This window comes from Crassostrea angulata, chromosome 7 (assembly GCF_025612915.1).
Source record: "Crassostrea angulata isolate pt1a10 chromosome 7, ASM2561291v2, whole genome shotgun sequence".
In the NCBI taxonomy this organism is placed as follows: Eukaryota; Metazoa; Mollusca; class Bivalvia; order Ostreida; family Ostreidae; genus Magallana; species Magallana angulata.
This window is the reverse complement of record NC_069117.1, coordinates 31,661,566-31,688,260: the sequence shown is the minus strand read 5'-3', so window position 1 is coordinate 31,688,260 and position 26,695 is coordinate 31,661,566. Positions and strand designations below refer to the sequence as shown.

The following is a 26,695-nucleotide window of genomic DNA, read 5'->3' as shown; positions in this document are numbered from 1 at the left end:
ACAACTACTATTCAAATGCCTAAATAAAATGCTAGCCTTCTAAAGTCAAAAAAAGTTTTGCAGTGTTTGATGCATTGTGAAGAGATTTTGGATTTTTCTGACGTGAAAGTTGCTTTAACACTGAAAGTGAAAGTTGGGTTACAACATGACACATTTTTCCCCTGTAGGCGTGGAGACATGGCCTAGTTACACTGACCAGTGCAACACGGAGGACAGTAGCGAGCATTCCAGTTTTCATAGCGACAGTGATGAAGCATTCCTTAACGAAGCCGACTTTGCCAGCACTGTTGCCAAGGCAGCAGAGATGTCTGGGCTAACGGTGGTCGGATCAACTGTCTCCGATCCCAATGCCGACAAGCAAGGTGTGAAAAAATAATCAAGAAACGTAAAACTTGCGGTGTCACTGATGTTGATTCATTATGAGCATGTGTACACTCATTAGGTATTTAGAAAATAGCTGCAGGTTCTGTAGATTAAGACTCCAGTAGAAAAGTGGTTAATATTTTATTAGATTACACACCAAGTTAATTAGTGCAGTGATATCTGAGCATAGTGTTGTGCAGCAGTATAAACATTTGCCCATTTATTTTGTTATTTGAACAGCAGCAAGTAAAAGAGTACATTACCCAAGCATTTAATTGTTTTATCATATAATGCAATTTTTTGTTGTTAGCTTGTTGTTGCTCTGTTGATGGGCTTTATAATGATTTCGCTGTGTTGCTTACAGTGGTGAGGAAACAGCGGCGACACCACCGTGCTCGCCCCACCAGTCCTTACAGCACCGACAGCAACTTCAGCGAGGTTGTGCGCAAACCATATCCAAAGTCACAACGAAAGAAGCAACTTATGGACCAAGGTACATATAGCACCATGTTGATAACAGATTGCAACATTTATAAGAACAGTTGATGACAGATAAAAGAAGAAGCCTTGTTAGTTAATTGATCTGCATTTAATTAATTGTGCTTTAATTTGTTAATTCTTTTCAGGAAAGTGGCCCAATAGGAAAGATTCTCCCACGGGATCGACCATCCAACAGAACCAGTCAAAATATTCTCAACACGGTGAGTACGATTTGAAGTTCAAAGTGGTCGAGGAACATTAACATATTCAGCAAAACTCTCTCTGAAGGTCTCTTTGGGTTCTTAAAAAACAGCAAAATCAGCACACTTTTTAATGTAGAAATGCTCTTCACTTATAGATAGTCATGTACCCTCATACAACAAACCTAATTTCCCAAATGCTGTCCCACAAAAAGCATGCCGACCCAAATTCCAACCTCCGCCCTCTGTCTTAAAATCAGAGGATTCTAAAGACGAGGGGCAAGATAGTGGAATAAACGTAGAGCCCACTTCTAAAGAGGGACTGCGTAAGTTTCTCTTACACTGTCCTCACCTCTATACACTAAAGAAACTGCACTCTTTTAAGTCTATCACTCCTATTTTCTCTATACTTTAAATTATTATGTACTAACTATTCTAGGCTCGAACATTGCGTGCTGAAATTGTCAATAACAATCAAACTTCTGAATTTTTGTGATGACACAAGCCGTTTTTTTTTCCTTGTAGCAGGAACACTGAAAGTTTGAGAATAGCCAGCCCTTAAATCTCTGCCTGTGCCATTGTACTTACCCATAATTCCAAAGAGAAGCCTGCTCATCCATTCTGTAGTCCCGTGTGTTGGCTGTTGTTACATAAAGGAGTGCTTTTAGTGCCATAATCTGCTGAAACATAGCTTAATTGTGCATTATTTGCCAACCCTTGTGACTTCTTTCTGGCTGGCGTAATGGACATCAGGAGCAAAGATAGTGATGCTGAAGTGACTTAGTAGATTGACTTTATCTACTATGGAAAGATTCCAGTAGACATTGCTTTTATGACTTGTGGTCTGGTGTAGAAATTGGATGACAATCAAATATCCTGTGCTGTTTTTGTGGATAATTTGGACTATGGAACATTAATGGATGTTTTTACTGAAGATGACTGCACAGATCTTAATCAACTCGGTGCTTGTATGAAAAAGCAATATGTTTTTCGTCAGAACTGCTGCTGAAGCAGACTTATATCCAAAACATTGTGATGGTGTTCTGTTCTTTAGGAAATCCATGATCATAAACTGGCAATATTTAGATGTGTATATAATATATATGTGTGTTTTCTTCCACCATTATTGCCAATGTGTTCAAACTTTTATCTGACATATGTCTGTTGCTGTTGGTAACTGAAGTCATGTGACAAGTGAGCTGTATATTTCTAAAGGTGTCGTACGTCTGCCTCCAAAGGACGATGTGCTTGTCTTTGATGAACATCTCTCATCTGCTAGAAAAAAACTGAAACCCAAAGGCATCTTCCTCCATATTGCTAAAACATGAACAAAACTGATGTAGAATATTCAATATATAGTACAAGATATATACTGTATTGCATACAAAACCACCAATGGTAAACCAAAAATATCTGCTATGTACATGAATTGATATTTTACACAAATTGCTTTGTATTTTTATTGCTTAAAAACCAATGATACTTCATTGCATGTTTTTGGTTTTCTTTTAATTATTTAATTCATGTAGCAGTCAGATAAATGCTGATGGATGTGAAAATCTGTATGATTCACTCTCGACTGACTGTCCAGAATATGTACATGCATGTATTTATATTATATGTTATGATGAGTGAATGAAATGGGATTGAGAGAATTATAATTAAAAGCTGTGATTAGTATGTAGGCTTTGTAAGAAAGTGTGCATATTTGAGAGAGAGAGAGAGAGAGAGAGAGAGAGAGAGAGAGAGAGAGAGAGAGAGAGAGAGAGAGAGAGAGAAGAACCCACATCCTTTATATGCATAATTTTCTGTTCTTGTGATATTCTCTTTTGTTTATTTCTTTAACCGAATTTTCTTTATTTTCTTAAGATGCTTATACCTGTATATCAATCACAGAATATTCCATATATAGGAAGTTTAAACACCCTCATTTAATTAATGTTTTTGGTTAACCGATTGCAATAAAATTTTGTTATATCTTGGTCAGTTGTTTCGGGTGTAACTGTGGAGAAGTTTTGACTGTAAATAGTTATAAATCCTGTAAAAGTATACAGGGATTGGATAGGAAATCCAGATACCTTCCTGATCTTGATATTCTAGTCTATGTGTGTGCATCAGCATAATGTTTTATATGTTGTCTGTGTCATTGCTATTTTGTAGAGAGAATTTGTGAGAGTTGTCTTTCCTTGCCTGTGCAATAACAGCGCTTGTTGAGTTAACACATTGAAAGAAAGAATGGTGGGATGGGGTGGGGGAGGGGGTGGTTGGGGGCTACTCCAGTGTGCTAAATTAACATTAGATTAACATTTTATCAAAAGTTGTATTATTAAAAAACTTGTCATTTTCTGAAATATCCAGTATGTGTTATTTAAACTGCATCCTTATGATCACATTGTTGAATTATCAATTTTGTTTAATATATTTACAAATATATTTGCTGCACCGTTGGGGATGTACACACATTAAGCACAGGAAAGCAGTGTCATGTGATATTTTGTGAAATCCTATCAGTATGTAAATACCTTCAATCATGAATGTTTTCATCATGCAATAAATCATGAAATACTGAAATGGTGTTCCGTTCAATTGTCTGAGTTATTTCCCTTTGACTGAGTAAAGGGTAAAGAAATGCATACATATATATATATATATGCACTCTGAAGACTTTGAGTACTTTTCTGACCCAAAATCAAAATAATTGAGAGTGTAGATAATAGAGCATGTTTCACCATATAAGTGTGATTTATATGTAAGATGTCATCAGATTTTGTCAAACTTGAGGATTTCTCTCAGTGTTCAACAGCTTTGTGAATTTTTCTCTTTAATGGCTTGCATCAATATTTTATAAAAACTGTAAAAATATTGTAATATTTTAAGTGCATTTGCATAATTTTATTTCTGATTAGGGCTTTAAAATGAAAAAAAAAGATCAGTTTATTACATAAATATTTTATTGATGTAATTAACAAACAGTTCAAATGAAATGGTGTATTTCATAAGGTGTCGTTTTTCTACTAATAAACTACTGAAAACAATCTTGGAATGAACAGAGTAATCACAATTGTATAACAACAAAACAATGAACATATATATAGGTTTTAGAAATAACTTGCCCATAATCATATAAATGGTTGCCTGCACATAAAATTAAATTTATAGTTGAGAAATCGTACAAATAATCATTTAGATAAGACAGTATTAAGCAAATATAAGTATTAACTTTAACACAATGAACAAAAGCATAAAACTGCAGTAGTTTATAAAATGGAAAATGTGAAATATACATGTCAGATTATAAACTACACATTCTAAATAAAATCATAGAGAAGACAAAATTGACTGAACAGAAGAGGGAAGACCTATAATTAATATTCTCGCTTTGATACAACATGCATCCATACTTCAAAGAAAGACTTTAATAATCATGAACCAGTCCCTTGACAAGAAATTACATTATGTATATAGCACCAAAACAATGGAACCTGTACAAAAATTGACTGTAAATCACTACTGTCTCGACATCTTCTGTATAAAAACCTCAACAATTTATTATTTTCATTTTAAAAAAAGAAAATTATCATTAAAAACCATCTTGATTAACAAGTAACAAAAACATGTTCTAGAACAACATGTTTGAAACAATTTTATATTGGTCTATATATATAACAAATTGTATAGAACACATGCATGTAGAATGTGAAAAAAAAAATTCACTTGTTTTCAAGGAGGCTGGATGGTGAAGAAATTAACCAGTTCATCTACCTAAAATCTAAAGATATGATTTGTTAATTAAGCTATAAACTATTATTAAGTAAAGAAAAAACATTTATTTTATTTTTAAAAATTTTCCTACAGAGCTCTTCTTTTAAAAGAAATCAAAACAGTAAAAAAAAATGGCTGCAACCATCGAGCCTTCTTAAAAGACCTTAAAATGCAATGTCATCACCTATTCAACTGAATCCATTAAAAAGACAGATATATATCATTGAGCAATATTATTTGAACAGTGTCTGTATGAGTGTAAAATCTTAAGAGGCACTCTGTTCTGGAAGAAAATCAGGAGAACAATTAATGAACAAGGCATATATATATTAAATAATTAAAAGGCCTGAAGGTAATAATTGTTGCCAGAGTTAAATACAACGCCTTTACCACCCGAACAATCATGTGCATGGCCATTTTGTTATTAGATATAATATACATATGCCAGAAAAGGAAATTATTAAAATTTTCATGATGTAAGGCACATAAAATCATTTGATTGATCATCAAATTTAAAACTGACAAAGGACAATATATGGTATGGGCCTAAAATGGCCCCCTAAAAGCAATATCATTATTTTACTGTAATTCTTTGTTTTCTTTGTACAGATATATATGTGATGCTTTAACTTAATGTTCATTTTGATTCAAGTGCCCACAATTTAGAAATACGGCATTGTAAAAACAGCCTTTTCCCGCCATTTTTGCATTTTAGCATAAAAAAGCTTGTTTTCAAGAAGTTTTTCTTTCAGGAAACATAGAACGCATGCTGAACCAACAAAATATTTTAATCAGAGATGTATCTAGCCAAGACTAATAAGTGACAAAAAATTTGTCCTGGTTCAAGCATGCGCTCTATATTTCCCATTCGTAAAAAGATGAGAAAAATATCAATTTCGACTGATTTTGATTGAATTTTTGAAATAGCATCACTTCTGACGTCATATACTGCAAGTCAGTGCAAATAAATCAAACAAATATGTGAAAAATATATTTTATATGAACTCTTCTAAATTATAACATAACATTTTATTGTAACCGAAACACTTTAAAAAATGGTGAATTATGGGGGCCAAATTTAACTCTTATCATATATAGTTCTTTGTGTACAAAATTAAAAAAATTGACTTCCTACAATGTAGATCAACAAATAATTGCACATATTCAGATTTTGGCTTTCACATTTCAGCATCTTTAGAGTGTCATTGTTTACGGTTCAATAAACCACTACAGTATGTGTAATTCTGAACATGCATGGGACCAATTAAAAAAAAAGGAAGAAATTTTATATATGAACAGAAAATATTGGTTCAAATGCACTGTATATAAAATGGCATTTTAAATTAGCATCAAAGAACAAAGTTGTTTACATGGAAATGCACATTGACTTATCAATATTGCTGGTTGAACATTGGTTATAAAAATATAGAGAACATTTAACATTTGTCATGAAAATAAATATATTATAGATAAAAAAAACACCCCAGGAATGTAAAAATGCCAACAGTCACACAACAATGGAAAGACTTTCTACAGTAGCTATAAAAGATATCGTCCAATATTAAGTAAATACTAAAATAAAATCAATAAAATCCTATATTTCATTTCAGTAAAAAATATTTTATCAACATGCACATTACATTTTATCAATCAGAGCAATCACATATTTTATACGTCAAATGAAACATATATTAAGTTCAAAATCAATTTTCATAGTACATGTACTGAAAGAGAAAAGAAAGCAAACTGAAAGCTTCATATCAAATAATTTCAACAATCATTGCAAAACACATTTTAACTTTCAAAAAGATAAAGATATTATTGTAGTTTAAAAATATTTAAGTATACATGTACCTGATGCCTTTATTTGTAAAAAAAAAAATTAAAAATCAACATATTTCATTTGAACATTGTAACCAGAATACTGGCTACCAAACAGCAACTTTCTTGTACACGCACCACTTGTCCATCTTTTCATCATTAATTCATCAATTTCTCTGTACTACTTCAAAAATTGTAAATATTTTTGCTTCTCTATCAATACATTCATTTCATATTCATAAATCAGATCAATTTGTTAATTGTTATTGACTTCCTGTCACATTAGGTGTCTGTAGATAATGTTTGTTTCATCAATCCCTTGGCAGTCACTTTTACTTCTACTTTTACTTTCAGTTTGGTTAGACATCCGTCTCATAGTAATGCTTCTGTCGGGTGCTTCCTTTCTTTATGCTCTGGGACATGACCTCCATCCTTAGTTTGTTCAGTTCTCTCTCTTTGTTCTGAAAAAAGTATAAGTTTTTTATTACTGGGTAATAACATACATTTCAAGAATTTTAGTTCATACATAATACATTTTAAAGTTACATGTGTAGAGATGGTACCCAATTACATGTAGTACCCATTTCCAATCATATGCAAGTTTGAGTAATAGGTCATCTATTTGATTGTCTGTTACAATAGCACAGACAAAAAAAATCAATTAAAGATTCATTTTCTGTGATGGGTGCTTTAAATATTGTACATATGATACCCATACAAAATAAAAGATAAGTTTAGAACTAATTAATCTATGAAAAACAGGTATATGATGATGTAGCATCATAACTATTGGATGCAAGATTGTGACTAAAAGCCCATAATGTAACTATCAAGAAGTCATCACTATCCTGTAAAATGTAATATTGTAACAATAGCCTGTAACTTACTTGCACACTGTAATATTGTAAAAACAGTCTGTAACATACCTGTATAGTGTAATAATGTTACTATTGTATGTAACTTACCAGTACATTGTAATAATGTAATAACAATCTGTAACTTACCCTCATCTCCTTTTGGAGCCACTGGGTGCTCTCCTGTAATTCTTGTCGTACTTCTTGTAAAATTGACTCCTTCAGCTGCAAATAAGAACAACTCACTCAAAGATCTGGCGATTAAAGCAGAAATTCCCTTTGATAAGAGAGATAATTCTCACAGTGTAGAATTAAATTAAACTATATCCAGTTAATCAGCAAGTCCCAGCTGTAAAATCTTTGCCTGCTAGTTTTGTTGATAATACATGTACATATATTAAAATTTAGATCTTTAATGATGATCACAAAGGCAAAAACATTGTGTAATTGTCCAGAAGTATATGACGCAGCCAACATCGATATATAGTCTAAAAGTGCACATATACAGACATATCCTGATAGTATTTCACTATATACAGTGTAATGTTATGTAAATTACAAAATGACAGACAGTGAGCAGCAGACAAAACTCACAAAGTCATGGTAATGATATTAGTTGTACAGTCTTATACATGTACATTAATTAATGTGATAAACTGATTACTGATAAACTGATTACAGTTTGATTTTTTTTCAAAGAGGGAACGCATAGATTTTAAATTGGGTTTATGAATATGATTACAAAAATATATCTGTTCATGTTAATTAATACACACTTATTTGAAGGAATTGTAGATGAAATATTATACTGGTGAAGTGGTACCTGTTCATCAACATGTTATTTCATTGGGATCACCATTAATATGTTATCTACAAATATTGGAAGGACTAAGTTTTCCTCTATGTAATTCTTAATACGTTTTAAACACTATCGAAAATACATGGTATATACATGTATATAAAAGATTAAATTACTTTTACGATGCATATACATATATTACATTACTGAATAAATTGTAAAGAACAAAATCATTTACCATCATATTTTGTAATCTGAGAAGATGCAGAAAAAATATAAACATTTTTAACAGTTTCCATGTTTTTTTTCATAATTTTCATTGTTGAAGACATTCTGCAGATCAGTGATTGAAAAGTATCTAAAAGATCTTATAAAATCTACTCCTGGTGAATTTAAATACAATGTATCAAAAACAACTTTCATGAACAAAAAAAAAAATTTCTCCCTAAAAATATCATTTAGCTGAATAAAAATTACAAATGTTTAATATCTAACTGAAAAAGAAGTTCAATTATTCTTTGAATGATTGTTTTTCAATCACTCAAAAATAAAAACATCTCCTTCCATGAATACAGAAATGTGCATGTACTGAATCAAAAGCACAAAGCCGGCCACAAACACTTACGTCTGAGAGGCTCTCCTGAATAGACTCGTCCCCATACAGCGACTGGAGCCCGGATATTGACCCCTCGGAGGGCCAGTGCCCAGAGGTCGTTTCCATGGCCGCGATCTCGTCGTCCTTGTTCTGGGACATCTGGTGCTGGAAGAACTGTTCCTTGATCAACTCTGTCATCTATGGAAACAAAACAAAACTCAGATTTGTCAATCCTACTCCATGAAATAAACTTTTTAACTGGATTTTTTATTTGAAAAAAAAAATTATGCAAAGTTTAATTTTCCAGCAGGAGTTGTTTCAGAAGGACTTCAAAAATCAATTTAAAAAATTTGCTGATCCGTACAAAATTATTATTACATAATGTGTTTTGATCAGCTGTTTTAAAGTAGCTCAAAACTATGTTGTATTTATCATCTTCCTTGTCCATAGCTATTACACTGTTTCTATTCACAGAGCATATTGCCAAAATGCATCCAATAAACCCATAAACACATACAAGTATATCAATGTACCAGCTACTTCTCAAGGAAACCACAATTAGTCATGTATGTATAAATTTTTTTAAGGGGGGGGTGGTAAGAGATGATAAAATTGTCTCCCATGTTACATATATAAGCATATTATAAACTGGCCATTAAACAATGTGACTAGAGACTTTGTTTACCTTGTGGATGATTTCCAGGGCCAGTAGGGGGTTAAAGTTGTCGTTGCCCATCACCAGTCCCCCGAGACGATTGGCAATCAGCTGTTCCATCTCGTTTATCTCGCGCCGGACCTCCTTCCAAAGGGACTGAAACTCCTCCAATTCCTCCCTGTGCGATAGATTTATACATGCATAATTGAAGGATATTAAAGAATGGTAACCAATATGCATTATCAAATGAAACTCCCAATTACAAGAAAAGTTTTTTAAACAGAAATGTCAAGCAAAAGATGTGAGAATATTCCACAGGTTGTTCAGTAATTGTCTTACATACATAAAAAAATTTCATAGATGATTCAACTTTTATCTGAAGTTTGTAAAGCAAATTCCCATTTTTTATTGCTATAACAGCATAAATTTTCAAAAAGTCCTTGATTTAAAATCAATTTTCTCAACAACAACAAACCCCACAATATAACCTCAGAATTCCCTGTCTTTTGTGTGTCTTTTGTGTATGATTACCATGGTTACTACTGACCTCTCCTCCTCTGTTAACTCTTTGTCGGCCAGCTCACTGTTGACCTGGAAGGTTGTCTCCATGGCTTGAAGTTCTCGTTTGTACTTTTGTAGAGCGTACTGCAGCAACTTGGATTCTTCTTCTAAATACTGAAATACCAAAATTCAAATACATGTTTTAAAAACACATTAGACATTGCCCTCACTCCATGAGAAGGTAACAACCATTTAAAACTCTTGAATTGCTATTATATTCAATTACAGTTGTATTTTTTTTTGTGCTCCATATTTCCTACAATACACTTATAGCACATTTTACTGTAATTAAAACAACACAGTTTCATTGCTGACTGCAGAGTCAGCAAATTCTAAATGGGGATACTATCTGGGATTCAGAATCTGTATTATTCTAGCTATTCTGAAACTGCACTCAGTTTTTCAATATGATGTGCACTCTCCCATTTATTCAAAAATGTGCATTAGAATCAGAGGACAGAGTCTCAGAATAGGAAATTTGGGATTACAATATGTGTCCATGAATTCAAAGATCTATACAAACCTATACTTTATAGATATGCAATAAAAATTAATCATAACAACCAAACAAAGTGATTCTGTGTAGAACCACTACAGACTATGGTGATGTGCACCTGAGGACAATGGATGATGTCCATTGTTACCCGTTCTCACCTGTTGCCTGTCCATATGAGGTAAGGATTTAAGGTTCGGTCTGTATTTGCTAGGAGTGTATCCTGTGACCTGGAAGAGAGGATGAACACAGGTCAGGCACACATTAAAGGTTTTAATAATATTTCACATAACTGAGTGTAGAATCAATTTACAACTACAGAGTGTACCGCTATCTGAAAATTTAAATGCAATGCCAGTGGTCTAAAATCTTGAACACAAAGAAATCAAGTGTGTTTTTGGTTAGGTTCAAGAGTTGATGTATCAACATTAAGTTAAAGTCACAGCTGAAACTCATTAAAAGAAAGTGAATTTTCCTTGTGTGTGCACATTAATGAATTGATATTCTTTCCCCATTCTATCTTCCACCCCCGTTCCCTTTATTCCTTTAAAATCTCAAGACTCGTAAGATACCAGGGTATTTACTTTTATAAATACATATTTTTTATTTTAGTATGGGTCAAAGAAAAGGACATCATCACGAACCACTGCCCAGAGTCCACATAGCCCTCACCCACCCTGGGCATTAGATTGGAGAAGATCATACATATCGGTCGTGGTTTGCAACGATGAGGAAATGATTGTGCATGTTAACTCACATTTCAGCATGCCCTTACTTCCAAGTATCATATATCTATAAGTCATAGGTTATCAATGGAACATGATAGATTAGATTTGTAACACCAGTACTTGTCTAAGGTATGTGCAAGGTTATCAAAGTATTCTCACTCACAAACAATTTTAAATTTTCTATTTTTTTTTTTTTAGAATGTGATACATTTCATTGAATAGACTTGTGGAGAATCCCCTCTGGGCAGGAATTGTTTTTTTTCCAATGTGTTGTAACATACTAACGGTAATTCACACAAAGAAGTAGCTGACCAGTTGCATTGAGGATAATAAAATTCAATTTCACAATTCTCACCTTGAAAGACATTGGTTTGTTTACAAGCCTCAGCAGCTTGACATATTCAACATGTTCATCTTTCAGACTGGAATTACTGTCCGTATTTGAAACGAATGAACACTCACTCTCATGATCAAAGGAACTACTCATTTCACTGTCCGTTTTGTCCACTGAGTGCTCACTGAAGCTTCCGTTATGACCATTCTCCCTCAGTGGGCCCCGGTTATAAAGTTTTCTCTTGGAATACCTATGCCCTGTGGAATCGCTATGTCTGCTAGTTTGTTTATGGGGGGACACTATGCTGGGAGTAGATGCCCACTTGGGATTCAGGTGGGATCGGATGGGTTTCGCTCTGGTGGGATCAGCCTGAATTTTCTCTGGCAGAATCTGAGAATTTGAGGAGCCTGCAGTTCGAACATCGGTGTGGGAAGCAGACGACACTGCTTGACTAGAGATTCCAATGTTTTTATATAAATGCGACACAACACTTGAAGTGGAACTCCCTTGATTGTTCAACCAGTCCTTCGGTAGCTCAATCGTCAACACAACAGATTTTTCATTGCCTCCTTCCTCAGCAGACAACGCTGTGTCCTCTCTCTGATGCAGATGATAAGTAATTGATGGAGCCATTGGCTCAATGCCAGAATCCACTGATTGATGGATGGGTTCCGTTTCCACAGCTATGTCCACTTTTTCCACTTTGGTTTTGGTCTTATCCTTTGAGATGGAAGTTTTCCGTTGACTAGATTGTTGATTGTGGCTGTCTATGACTGTAACGTTACTCCTGGAGGTCTGGTCACTCTCTGCACTACTCCCCAAACTGGACACCTACAAAAGTCGTCATACAATATTATACAGACTATCTATGATGTCAGTTCGACACATTCTACAAGCTTAGTATCTGAACAGATGAAAAGATTTTTTTTTTTAAATCATTTTATGTTAACATGAAATACTAGCAAGACACTTTGGGTGGGGCTATAACCTATATGTATCATAAATGTTAAAGATGTGAAATAATTTCAAAACTTACAGCAAAGTGGCAAGTGTTCCCCTTGTACAATTTGTCCAATTTTAAAAGATGAATATCTACACTGTTACTCAGAGATTGATACAGTGTATTACATATATGAGGGGTTTGTTAAATGGGTATAAGAATAGACTTGCTCAGGTAAGCTAAATCTCTACCCACCCTGTCTTCAGCATCCCTCGCCTGGTGGTCGGTGATTGTGTCCCCCTCAGCAAAGCCGCTGCTGTCCGATTGGATACTCTCCATTCGACCCATGCCACCTGTTACAACATAGTCCAACTTATTAAATCTCACCCTAGAAGTCAACACTACACAGACCCTTTGCAGATATTAAGAATGACAATCTACCGTAAACACACCTCTATCATAAAAGTAGGTTCAATCTTTCAGATTTATTGCTGCTAAATGGAAAATGAATTTTTCCTCATTACTCAGGTACACGTGCTGATCTTGGATTTCACCTGAGCTGTGAACTGGAGTTCACATATTTACCTTTGTAAGGGGGGTTAAGGGTCACCTGTTAAGTGTCCCTATAGGGCTATATACTGGACAATGTTCATTTACAAGTGTATGTATTCTGAAAATATTAGGTGGGTAAGGATATATGTTTGTAATGTTTTATTTGTTTCCTTATTTTAACATTAATTAACAATACTAAAAAGGTTATCAATTCTAATTACATCCAGACTTATAGAAACCTCCCTCAGACAATATTCATTTTAATACTCAAATGGAAAAACAGTTGTACTTTTATGAAACCTTCAACCTTAAATACTCATTTTTATCACCATTTACATAAAAGTGCTGAAAAAAGCAGTCTGGATGTTCTAGCTTTCATCTCTCTGATGAGAAAAATCTGGCCCCCTTAGGCCCTTCAAGCTGCACCATGTACAAGTAACTATTGGCCATCAGCATCCCTCCCCCACAGTTACACAGTTAATTTATGATTTGGGGGGCTAAATTTATCCTAGATTTCTTCCAAAATTGCTTTTCCAAGCAAATCAGGCTTATTTTAGAACAAGAGCCTGTAGCAAATGCATAATTCATTGACTGTATAAAGTTTTCAACCTGCCGCAGCCAACCTTGGTTTTCTTACCTAAGGTTTCTTTGTCGCTGATCGGGAATGAACCAGCATTCAACATCAGCTACAAACAGAACAGGTGAAAAACTTATTAGTTAAAAAATGTAATTCATTTTTTTTTTATCATGTGACTACATCTAAAAAAAAAAATTATTTTTATCTATATACACATAATTCATTTAAGTTTCATCCTTTTTATCTTTCAGATTTCAGGTATCACATTCGTCAATCTTTCAAAATTAAAGTGAACGATTTCTCTCATTTTAATGTGAGGGTTTGTAATAAATGTGCACTTCTCATCAAAAATGCTGATAGTCAGCTTTTTTTTTGTTCCCTTTCAATATCAGGTCAAAAACCTTGTCTTTACAACTAGGTCAAATGGCTGATCAAATGAGAAGTTTACAACTTAATGCACTGATTTTGCTTGTGATCAAATTAGAAGAAAAACACTATGACTACACGATCGAAAACAGCAGGTCGACATGTCCTCTAAAAGATGGGACCAAAGGAGTAATGGCTGCTGATAGCATCAGATTTATTGGAGGGGAAAATAAGGTCTACATACATAAAACACTTTTTGAAGAAGGCAGTGAATTATAAACTACTGATAGTCTAATACATTAACCAACAAAATGAATAAGATGCAACATCTTCATATTGAATGCTGAGTAACCATGAATTGATTCGAACCTGATTTTCAATTTTACATCCAATTTTTCCTATGATAATGTTCCTTGCTAAACATTTTTCAGAAAACAAATTTCCCTAAAAACAAATCCTAAACTATTTCATAAACATGCATAAATATAAATATCTATATTATGAATGACCTTTGGTGACTTTTACCTTTACAAGTTTGATCTTTAAGTTTGAATTGCAATTGGTGATATTTTTCATGCTTACCTCGGGTATTTTCAGATCACTAAATGATACATGACTTCTTGGCCCTAATGCTTTAGACAGCGCAGACTTCTCTCCTTCTTCTGCCGGAAACACTGAATCCACCTGGTCGTCATGAGCATCTAAACTCTCGGCCTTCAGGGTACATGAAGAGGACGTTTTCGTTCGGAATTCCTTCGCTGTGAGGGTGCTTTCTAAACTTGACTGTTTTGAAAGGGGAGGTGAGGTCACTTCGTAATCATCGTCCAAGTCATGCGATGCCATCGATTTCTGCACCAGACTTTTCCTCATTTCCTGCAGTTTCTGCAGGCCAGCCGAATAAGCAGCAGATCTAAATCCGGTGGTTGGAACTGACTCACTGTTCATCACTTGCGTGGGTTTAATTTCGTCACTCACTTGCCTTGACACTTGCTTGTCTATTAATTCATCCTTTTTAGGGCTCTTTAAGGTCGTTGAAATGTCCCCCAGACTTACAGCTGGTCGCACCATATCCCAGTCGTCGTTGTTCTGAACGGCCAACCTTCCCATCTCGAGCCTCTTGTCCATGGAATCCTCGCGGCCTTCCGTGCTTTCGAAAGAGTCTGAGTATTCCATGCTTGTGACGCTGCGGAACAAAGAACTATCTCGACTATCCCTGCATGGCGATTTCTCCTCTGATAAGTTGCTCTCATCCGATTCCAGGATTTGCGTAGAAAAATTCCTTGACCGCATTTGATGAAACTTTTTCCGTCTCTCTGATGCATCCAGAGACTGTGACCTGTTGATTCTGCTTTGGGATGGCGACGCTGTGTTTTCATTTTTCGTCGTCTTTTTGTCATGACGTTTGTAAAATCCTTGTTTGTCCAAGAATTCACGATTTTTCGGATTCTGAAGCACACTATCATCACTTTGTCGCGAATCAAAACTGGAATTTCGGGACGGATTTTGACTTTGGTTAATTGCATTCAGAAATTTCATGCCATTCATAACAGAAGCAAGCACATTACCTAGTTGAGGGTGACCTACAATGAACAAAACAGACAAAAATTCTAAATGAAACAAAAAACAACTACACTAATTTCAACAAAATACACTACAAAAACTAGGAATATAAATAGATAAATGAAACAATTATATACGATGTTTTTTTTTTTAAAACATGCAAAATTAATTACAACAGCTATTAAAAAAAAATATAAAAAATAAAACAAAAAATTTATTGAATAACTATATACATCCAGCAAACATGTATATTTCATAATACTAATTAATTAATACAGGATTACCATATTTCATAAGCATAATTTCGTCCATTATTTAACAACTGCACACTGGTGGCACACAGAGAGCTTATAAAAACATTCGCGCCTGCATGCAGTGAACTTTTCCATTTTATGACCTGCTACATTTTCTCCCTGTTAGCAGATAGAGGGGGGCGCTGCACAATTAATCAGGTCGGCTTAATAGTCCCATCTCAGCTGTCTCCTAAGGACATGGGGATATTTATAGAACAATTAATTATATTTACCACATTTCCACCTTTCTTTTAAAAAGTTTTACCTTACGGACCAATTAATGGCTGAAGCTAGAGTACATTTTCGTAAATATTAAAACGCTGCATGTTTTGTGGTGTATGGCTTAATATTTCTGTTAATTAGCCCAGCTTGTTTAATTAATTAAAAAGTTCACAGAAAATTTCAGCTTAAAACTTAAAACTGTGGTGACGTTGTTGAGAAACACTATATAAACACAAGAATGCACTGTTAATGGAGGCAAAATGTTTAAACAACGGCCTTCAAACTAGTTCTCCATATGACCTAGCTGGCTCTTATCACTTCCTGAGAGTGCAGTTTTTATCCCCTGGTCTACAACTTGACTGCAGGTGTCTTCATAAAAAGATTTGCATGGACATCATTATTGTAAAGAACTTGATAAAAAACAAAAACTGTTTCCTTACAAACTTGGGACATTATGGTATTGCAAAATAAACTGCACTATGTGAGAAACAATTGTTTCATCAATAATCATTAAAATTGAAAACTGTCGCCCCTCCTACCCCTCCCCCAACCCCCCAACCCCCCCAAAAAATTTCACATTTTCAGATACTTACTTCAATCTTTTATACATGTATTTGCAATATTTAATTTATTTCATTTCTTCTAATCTTTCTGAATTTTTGTATGAACTAAAATAATCTGATTTATGATTATTTATCTTCATGATTAAATCATATCCTGGTAATTGTTTATATAAAATTAAACCTCATCATTTACCTGGTACAGTAGGTATATTAAAGTGGTTCTTAATCAGGCAATATTTGTATGATGATCACCATGATAAAAATACATTTCAAATAATACATTGATTAAAGCATTTCCTACCAGCAAATAGATCAAAAAGTTATTTACAAATCATTATTTAGCCACTTATTTCTTGATATACTCAGGCTTATGCAAGAAAAAATTGGTTAACCAAACATGTCTCGAGACATGAAGTATTGTATTACTCTAACTTCCTGGAGCCATGGGAGTTGAGACTTATTTAATACTTGACATATTTCTGTACCTACATGCCTTTAATACGAGGAAGGGAGCCCATATTTGTCAAACGATCAGAGGAATAAATTTTGCTTAACTATCACAATAATGGCCGATTATAATTAGGTATGCAGATATTGTTTATTAAACTTTCATTAACACAGCAAATTGATGATTAAATTAGCCTTATATGACCTGCTCAGAAAGAGGTGTGATATATTCATATTGAAATCAAAAGGGAAGAAAAATAATATACAAGCATGCTGATTGACAAAACATGAAGTCGTTAATGAGGAATATATTTTGCTGAACTAGCTACAACGTACAACAACAACAGAAATCCCCCGGCCCCTTAATTCAAAAATTTTTATCATTCAATTATCAAAACACATTATTTTCCAGCAATAATTTCTCCTATGGAATTTATCAGCAAAAAGTTCAACTATATTAAACTCAAAAGATATGCACTTTCCAATATGAAAAAACATTTCAAAATAAGAAACACATGATGAAAGAACTTGTTACCTTGAAGCTGGGCTAAAAAATGAAGATCCCTGTCCATATTGAATCACTTAATACAACAATGGTTAACTCACTTATCAGTCAGTTACTCAGATATTATTAAAAATTAATCGTGAAATAATAAAATATTTTGTTGACACATTAAAATGACTTCGACATTTTTATAATCGCACGCTACTCCATTGAGACTAGCCGCTTCCGATTTTTCTGCCATTTAGCTACGACACGGCAACAGTGTAATGTACGTCTCTCGATCTAATTTGTATTTCAAGTAAAGTGCACTTATGCAAATAAGGTAAAACCCCAAACATGATTGTCAGCCATTATAGAACAATAAAGCCATAAAAAAATCCAGATGTAATCGAGAACGGACTGTGCAATTCAGTTCATACAACACTGCCAGCATGTTTTACTAAAGTCAAACATTGTGCAATCTCAGTGACATGTTACTAACACCCTCATAAAATACTTTTTAAAATTTCACTGGGGAGAGGGGAGGTGTTTAAATAATTTTCAATTTCTGCTGAAATAAATGAGCAATTAAAAAAAAAAATTTACGTTTTAAATTAATTTCATATTACTTAATTAGTTTAAAACACCAAAGATCACTGAAATATTCAAAACTCACTTAGCAGTTGGAATTTGATCATTAAACATCTAAATATCGAGAAGTAACTCTTCCTTAATGTAACAGGATGTTTTTCAAAATAACATCAAATTGTACAAAAAATTACATAACATTCTATAGAGCCCTCATCCTGATGATCGTATGAATTACCTTAAATTCCTGCTATCTCATAAGCTTACAAAGATCGTAAGGAGAATTTTGATCAAATTACCCAAATATAAGCTCTAAATCATTGCCCCCTTTATACCCCCCACCCTAATAATTTACCTGAAATCAACGTCCTCTCATACCATGTTTACAAAGATCAAACATATGCTCATCACCAGTGTATTCCTTTCTCAAAATCACAAATAAACAAGAGAAGAATTCTAATTAATTTGAAGGCACTTACTTTGAAGAGTTCAATAAATCTGGACTCTAGAGAGATACCAGTAGAACAAAATGACTCCACCTATAACTCTAGCGGCACCGAGAGCAATGACCACTCTTTAAAACAAAATCAGATTTTCTCTTTCGCCTCCTCAAGGGAACGCCGTTGACAATAAACTTCAAAAAGCGAATTTTGCGAGTGGGAGGACAGGACCAGACATCGACACATGCAGAAGCCCTCAGGTTAAGTTTGATTTGAGGGTGGAAACATTGAAACTTATGAGACACTAGGCCAAGCTTGAATACATACACATTGCATGATCAAATATGTATGCACTAACTGAAACATATATTACAGGTGGATGGAAAGATAAAGCAAATATTTGTGTGGGTGGGTGAACCTGACAGAAAGTGAACTTGTAACTAGATAATATCGGGTAAAAGAAAAATAATTCTTTACTTGTTTCAAATTCCAAAGTCGCATTTCACTTGCGAGTGAAAAATAATCAGCTAATTTTGAGATTTGTTGGTTTTTGTTGTTGTCATTCGATATGTTAGCAAAGAATTGATTACTTTTTCACTTTAAAATCAAATTTTTCAATATACCTGTATATATACAACTATACATAGAACTTCAAGTTTTCAAGCCAATTTTAAAACTTCATTCATTTTATTATAAATTGAGCCATTTTCATATAGATATATAAACAAAGCAAAAAAAATATGTCATGTAAAGTTCTTTCAGAATTTTATGCCATTTAAGTTCCTGTCAACTTTCATTCCATTCAATATTCATAACTGTATGTATTTTGTCAACAAAATATCAAATTAATGCATGCTGATTTACATATTTTGGACCAACTCAACTTTGGTAAATATTTGCATATGAAAGTTGAAGTGGAATCATGGATGTACAAGGCTACAAGCTGAGTAAACAACTCCATGACCTATAGAGTTAGCCAATTTTTTTTAAAATGCTGCTCTCTTTTACAGTAAATATATATTTCATTTTTTAATATAAACTTTCAACCCAAAAATTTACACAACTCTGACTCCAAAAGACTTTCTGGCAATTAAAAATATTCATGTTTTGCTATTACATCCAAAAAATTTCAAAGTTTGCAAGGGCTTGAAACTTGGCATGATTGTGAAATACAAAAGAACAATTCCTTCATCTTTTTTATAAGCACAGCGTATGAACTTCATAATTTATCAGTACACATGTACTGTTATAACCAAGTTTCATTCGCACAACTTTCATTCTCAATTTGTTTGGTTAATCGCCATTTTGCTATTGGACGAGATAATGAAGATAATTTTAATACATGTCGAGAGACAAATAGTTACTAGAAAGCAGCAAGAAATATCCACAAAGAGGACGTTCTTGCAAACCTTGCTAAATTTGCTCACACACAAAAGTTGGTTTACAATATTTCCATAGGTATTCATCCAATTTGGTGATTTATAAACGTTCTTCACTGTTAAACTTTCATCAAAATGAAATCTAGTGGTACTACAGAAAGATAACACAAGTTTACAGGTCACAACAAAAGTATCAATATATACATTTTATAGATTCAAACAAGACTTTCATTAGGAGCAAGTTCAACATTAAATATATTGCTGCAGTTTGAAGTAACAGTAGAACAAGAAGACAAGCTTTTAATGGAACCAGATTTTTCAACCGACATCTCGTTGATGTGAATGTTTACAAACACCTCACATTTTGTTGTAATTTGTTCCACTTTCATATCAACACAATCTAGTGACTGTTGTCTGCTGAGCGACGGTAAAGGGAGATTATTAGCAATCCCTAACCCATACTCTTGTTCGATCCAAGTTATTTCCTCACTTGAAATTTGAACACCTAGCTGCTTGAGCCGCTCCACGTTTATGAAATGTCTGGGCAAGAACTCTAAGAAAGACAGTGAAGAATGGCGAATTAACTTACCCTGACCAGCGAATTCAGCGTTCATTTTGGAAGTATTGATGCGCTCTAGCATTTCCTCGTGCTCCGACAAGCTGAGCAGGCGATTCAAGTCAATTGTTTTGACATCGATTCCATTGGCACTGGACTGCTGCTCAAGGAATCTCTCAGGAAGCCGCTGAAGATCGTCTGCTTCTGTGTCCTCAGATCCAACAAATCCTAAGTTTGTAAGAATTTCCTCTGGATCTCTGGTGCGTTCAGATAGCAGCATATCCAGACTGAGAAAAAAAAAAATAAATTCTGTTACTGCAGTCTATATCAGCATGCACAGGTGCCAAATTTTAGGAGAAAACAATCTTTCAAAAATTTAAAGTTTAAACATTTGAAAAGGTGTTGTTTTTTTCAAAAGTGTTTCATTTACAAATGCACTTGTTGAATTTTTCTAAGTTGTACCAGCAAACAATTCATGATAATGCATTAAAAATTGTTTTAAAGATACAAATATATATACAATGTACCGCTATATACATACATGTAGATTGGAAAAACTCGTAAATATTTCACTGCATATTTTGTTACCTAGTCTTTACAGAATTGTTCTAGAAGCACAACCAATAACAGTTGCATTGACAAAGTAAATCTAACAATCTACCAGGAACCAGTCAGATTTAAATTTCGAAGACGGAAGTTAACACTGGAATTAAATTCGTCTTTATTGGCACATCAAACGGCCATATTGAACAGGTATCTCTGACAAATCACCTGCCATTGTTCCAGTTTCTTTACTTACCAACAGAATAATTACACCTCCTGCAGCACGGACAGATATCCGATAATCCATGCCTTTATACCTACTTCCTTATTATTTCGTGCATTTCATGAAATAAACACGTGCGAGATTTCCACAGAATGTAATACCTGAATTTGTTTTAAAAATTCGTGCGCAGCTATTGGTGAAATTTTCTGCTGTTCACCTGTTATCAAATTTGCAGTGTAAGCATGCGATAGCCCAGTGACCTTCAAACCCACCAAAACTCTCTTCTAGATAAACTATATTTTAGTCGACCCAAACAACACAATTTGTCATTGTCAAATCTAAATCATATATGTGAGATATACATCCTGCCTAGCTTCCTCTTCCCCCCCCCCCCCCCCCCCCCCCCACCAACTGAAAAGGAAAATGCATGAATTGAAACCTTCAATATATTTTCAAGTTTACATACAGGTAACAATCTAAATTCTATGGGAGTTTTTTTTTTACCATTTATGTTTGCATTATTGACATAAATTACATATTTTTAATTTGACGTATTGAAAACTATATACTTCAACTTTTGAATTAAAGAAACAAATAGAAACTTAAATAGACAAATTGATTATAAACAAAACCAAGTTTGGTTTCAATGACTGGCCATGATATCTTCTTTTGCAAAGCATAATAATCCTGGGGCAGGGCACCATGTATATGCACCTAAACAAACATTGCACTCCTAACAAAATCTTATCTGTACGTATCTAAAACAATTAATCGTGCAATTTTTTCCTTTTGCCTTAATTTTTTTGCCCTCATTACAACAAAATATTCACTTCTATCAAATTAACAGCTAAATGAATGAACACTAGAAAAGAACTGGCTTTAACTAAAAAAAATTCAAGGACAAGCCTCTTCAAACTTCAGCCACAGTTTCTTAGCAACCAGTCTAACAAACAACAACAACGATTCTCCTCAGCATTATAAAGTATTGGTAGACTCATACAAACTATGTCCAATCTAATTGTACTGTACACAAATAGTGTTGAAAGTAATTGATGCCAAAGATGTGTATTGATATTCCTTTATTACTATAGTCCATCTTCTAAGACAAGCAATTACCTTAACATAAATGGAATATTGTCAGCCACTGGTAATCTTCAGCATTAATAGGGACACGAAACATAAAAGACAATACACCATTTGTCAAATTGGAAGCCAGTGTCACATTGCAGATTGCATGCCTACATCCTTTAAGGCAGCTTTGAGCCTTCTATGTACACTACTTCTTTCGACAATCACAATGAATTCAATCTAGCAGGATCACACACAACTATTAGAGAGACAGCTATTTTCCTCGGCCATCAAAGTAAAATTTCGCCGCCTGGTTCTGTATTGATCAGAGCTTTTATCTATGATGCCACGTCTTAGCATCCTGCCGGGCTGTCGTTAAGGTTCTCAAAATCAACGATCTTTAGAGCCGACAGTATAATGACAGTATAATTCTTCTCACAGAAAACGCAAAGCAAATCTACTAACACGAATCAGAGCCCACTGTGCATAAACTGTTTGATTACCTTTGAGCTGTGTTTCCTTCATCCAATCACTTTGAAAAAATTCCTGTATACCCTATTCTCTTTTTTCTTCCTTTCATTTCATTTGAAATCTACTAAGATCTACTCTTGTGTCAATTATATCATGAAAAACTGCACGAACAAGAAAATCTCTGATGTGACCCAAGTCAAGAATGACAAAGACTGATTGCGTACTTAATTCACAGCACACAAGTCTCTGCGGTATCTATATACAGTGAAGAAGCTAGTCATGTTGAATCATTAGACCTCATTTCAACTGATGACAGGGTTATCAGTTATCAGGAAAGAATATCTCCAATATCTATCTATCAATTTTCTGATCATGTCAGCCCAAAGTATCAAAATTCATCATAATCTCTAAAGGTTAAGTTATATCCATTTGGAAATTGTACCTCAGTTCACATTACTTAACTGATATATTAAATGATCACTAACATATTTTATCATAGCAATTCCAAGTATACATAGTATGGTTATCAAAACTGACCTTGTAAGGCCTATGGCATATTTTTTCCTTTTAGAAAATTGCATTAAAAGTGTAGTGCAAGTGTATAGTTCAACGTTTTCAAAATTCTAATATGATTTAAATGTTGTTTTTTTTTCAAATTATGACTTTAATAAATTTCTAAGAACTATTCACTGATGTTGACTTGACCAAAACATTTGTGACCAAAGGCTTTGATTAAGTTTACAACTTCAATGAGCTTGATTTTCATTTATCGATAAAACCATATCCTTTAATTTTCATATATGTATACTATAAACAATGAATCATACATGCCCCTTTTTTCAAATCAGGAAGAGATAGTTTATATAACTATATGTAATTAGCAAAGATTAATTTCTGCAGGCATGCAGACATCATTGCCCTATTTTCCATCTACATTCAGAAAAAACGACTGTAGGTTTAAATCTGCAAGCAGATTGAGATATCTTGCTTTTTCCGAAACATGTATTCATTAAATGCATATAATATCAGTTTTACTGAACTCTTTACTTTGAAAAAAAAAAAACAACTTTTAAACATCATTAGGATTACGATAAGTAAATCCTTGCTTTTATGTTAAATGCAAACTGAGCAAGAATTGTATATGGTAAACATTTTATCATGATTTTGAACATAATCTACTTCACGTTCCTCTTCACGTGTTTATATCAATAAAAACAGTTGTTTTGCCAACTAGTCTGAAACTTTTCCTGTTTTGAAATTTGATACTGCCTCTTAAGATTGTCAGAAGGGTTTTGAAGCCTGCAATGCTTCACTTGCAATTAGACCATTTCAAAAAAGCCTGACAAATTCTAAGCACTCCTCAAAGTTCAACAGACGTCTTACACTAACTGTGACAAGTCTTTCATCTGCAGTGGTCCTCATTCCAAATTTCATTTCAAATAGAACACTTGTAAAAAGATCAAGAAGAAAAAAAATTAATCAATGCATTACATAATTGCAAAGGAATTTTAAAGCAGGCCAACTGGTGTCTGAAAATTCTGACGACACTAGTAGAATACCACTATCAGTGTGCATACCAGAGACTGATGCATGCCCACCAGACAAAGTTTATCTCGGTACATTGACTTGTTGAAGCAACATAATATGTACTGAGGGCCGCTTGCAACATGTTTTTAGCTGACAAAATTCATCCTGATCATACCATATTTGAAGATACATTCTCTACACATAAAAGTTTACAACACCTGCATCTTTCACTTTCACACAATCAGAACACTTCCGAGTAAGGTACAATTCATTTGGAATTTTAGAAAACTGGAACAATTAAACAACAAAAATTTGTCTCTTTACAATTATGCTTAAAAACAAAACCTTGTAATACTGACCTGATATCACTGTTATGTGAGAAGTCCGACCCAATGCTGGTGTTGGCCGAATCACTTAGAAGCCATCCCAGCCGCTTGTCCACCGGCTGTTTACTAGGGGTGGATCTGTAAAAATCAAACGGCAGAAACTGTCCAAATAAGGCCTCGTTCAGGACATCTATACATGAAGTAGTCCATTGCATGTTATACATAGTTTCCTAGTATGAGTTTTGGCTTTGGGACCTACTGCCACGAAAAAAGACCCCAAAACAACATTGGTTTATCGAATTGGTGAACTCGTTAGTAGTACACACTGGCCCTTGTTTACTTGGTAAAACAGGAGAAAAAACTTCTACCAATCTGAATGAAACTGTCATGCTTTGATAGCCATAAATTTTAAGACAATGTCAACGGTGCATTAATTCAGCCAGGGAGGAAATCTTATTCTAATTTTGGTCTGCGGAGATGTTTTTTCTCCAATCTTTTATTTTTTTTTTTATTTTTTAGGTCTGACGGCCACCATTAATCTGTGGCCCTAAGCCGCGGCCAATGGCAGCCCCTCCGTGAGCATAAAAATGAATCAGCTAATGTACTGTGGTAAAACTTAACAAACCATTTACACCAGGTAGGTATGTCTTAATTATGCAACTTTAACGAGTGTTTCTGCAGGTAACCAGACCAAGATTCTGCAAAGCTTTGACAATTAGCAAATTTTTTTTAAATGGATAATACAAACACCTTGTCAGCATATTTGACAAAATGATAGATTCACATTGACATTATCATAAATTATAATTTTATCATATACATGTATTGGTAATCAAACAATTTTAAAATAGCTCGTACTTGTTACTGTGGTTTCATTAATATTCAAGGGTATCAATTTTCGTGGATGAAGTAGCAATCACAGTTTCAATGATAGGTAAATTTGTGGCCAATGACCCTATTAATACTAAATGTTAATAGAAATTGCACTTCAATGAACATTTGATTTTGTGGATAAACTAAACAACGAAATCCACAAAAATTGGTATTCAACGAATATTGATGAAACCACAGTAATTTATATTAAAATTTTACATAATAATATTGTCTGCTCTTCACGGTAAATCAAAGGAAAAAAAAGCTTATAATACCAGTAATAAAACATCATATACTTAAATAGAAATATTTAGAAAAATGTGTCAAAATTTTCAATTCCATAAAAATGTGTCTGGACTTCAGGAAATCAACAACAACCTTACAATACTTACATCATGATGAATTTAAGAAATCAAACAAATTCATGTATAATGTACACTACGAAAAAGTCCGAAAATCGGCAGGCCTTTAACATAAAACGTTTCCTCCTGTGAGAAACTTAGCTCTATTATATTACTGGGTGGGTTCAAGTCAAAGGTGATTTATTAGCCTTAATAAACATTTAAAATATTTCTCCTGATCTACTATCAACTAATAGTGTCATCCATAAACATTAAATTTATAGACGCCTGATATTAAAAATTACGCACCTACTTTATTGGCCGGCCTGCCCACATCTACCCTGAACATAAGAGCATTTTTGCCAAAAGCTTGATTTAGAACAGCTACAGGTATGTCATGTATTTTCAATAGAATAATTAATTCCATTTAAGAAAGTATATGTTTGTTGATGTTTTAAATATTCCAAGAATTTTCTTTATTTAGAAAGTGAGTTAGGTCATTAACTATATTGAAAGCATTCTTATGTCTCATGACAGCTGTTGCTCCCAATATCTACAATAAAAATATTATGGCAATGATGTTGCATTTTTTAATTCTATCAACGTAATTTTGTTTCACTCATTTGCGTTTCATAGACTAATGCATCTCTATATAATTTCAGCAAAAATATGTAAAAATGTAGTTCGTATGTATTTTCAATCTAATCATCA

At 33.8% G+C, this 26,695-nt stretch overlaps 2 protein-coding genes across 14 annotated transcripts in view; one reads left to right on the top strand and one right to left on the bottom strand.

Annotated features, from left to right (window-relative positions):
* The window catches only part of LOC128191479 (roundabout homolog 1-like), a 79,043-nt gene extending 75,429 nt beyond the window's left edge, over positions 1-3,614 (top strand). For 8 of the 12 annotated variants that reach the window (XM_052863567.1, XM_052863568.1, XM_052863573.1 and 5 more), the window contains 5 exons: positions 168-362; positions 728-856; positions 990-1,064; positions 1,202-1,369; positions 1,569-3,614. In XM_052863567.1, coding sequence (XP_052719527.1) covers positions 168-362; positions 728-856; positions 990-1,064; positions 1,202-1,369; positions 1,569-1,588 — 587 coding nt within the window. In that variant the 3' untranslated portion in view covers positions 1,589-3,614. The remainder of the gene's footprint in view (positions 1-167; positions 363-727; positions 857-989; positions 1,065-1,201; positions 1,370-1,568) is intronic. The other 4 variants (XM_052863576.1, XM_052863577.1, XM_052863575.1 and 1 more) reach the window with 3 other exon arrangements.
* A 2,297-nt stretch (positions 3,615-5,911) lies between these two features.
* The window catches only part of LOC128192282 (protein ITPRID2-like), a 35,616-nt gene continuing 14,832 nt past the window's right edge, over positions 5,912-26,695 (bottom strand). For both annotated transcript variants that reach the window (XM_052864859.1, XM_052864860.1), the window contains 12 exons: positions 24,804-24,908; positions 20,646-20,899; positions 14,663-15,660; positions 13,775-13,823; positions 12,841-12,938; positions 11,667-12,476; positions 10,745-10,813; positions 10,077-10,204; positions 9,560-9,707; positions 8,905-9,072; positions 7,631-7,705; positions 5,912-7,087 (listed from right to left, as the gene is read on the bottom strand). In XM_052864859.1, coding sequence (XP_052720819.1) covers positions 6,986-7,087; positions 7,631-7,705; positions 8,905-9,072; positions 9,560-9,707; positions 10,077-10,204; positions 10,745-10,813; positions 11,667-12,476; positions 12,841-12,938; positions 13,775-13,823; positions 14,663-15,660; positions 20,646-20,899; positions 24,804-24,908 — 3,004 coding nt within the window. In that variant the 3' untranslated portion in view covers positions 5,912-6,985. The remainder of the gene's footprint in view (positions 7,088-7,630; positions 7,706-8,904; positions 9,073-9,559; positions 9,708-10,076; positions 10,205-10,744; positions 10,814-11,666; positions 12,477-12,840; positions 12,939-13,774; positions 13,824-14,662; positions 15,661-20,645; positions 20,900-24,803; positions 24,909-26,695) is intronic.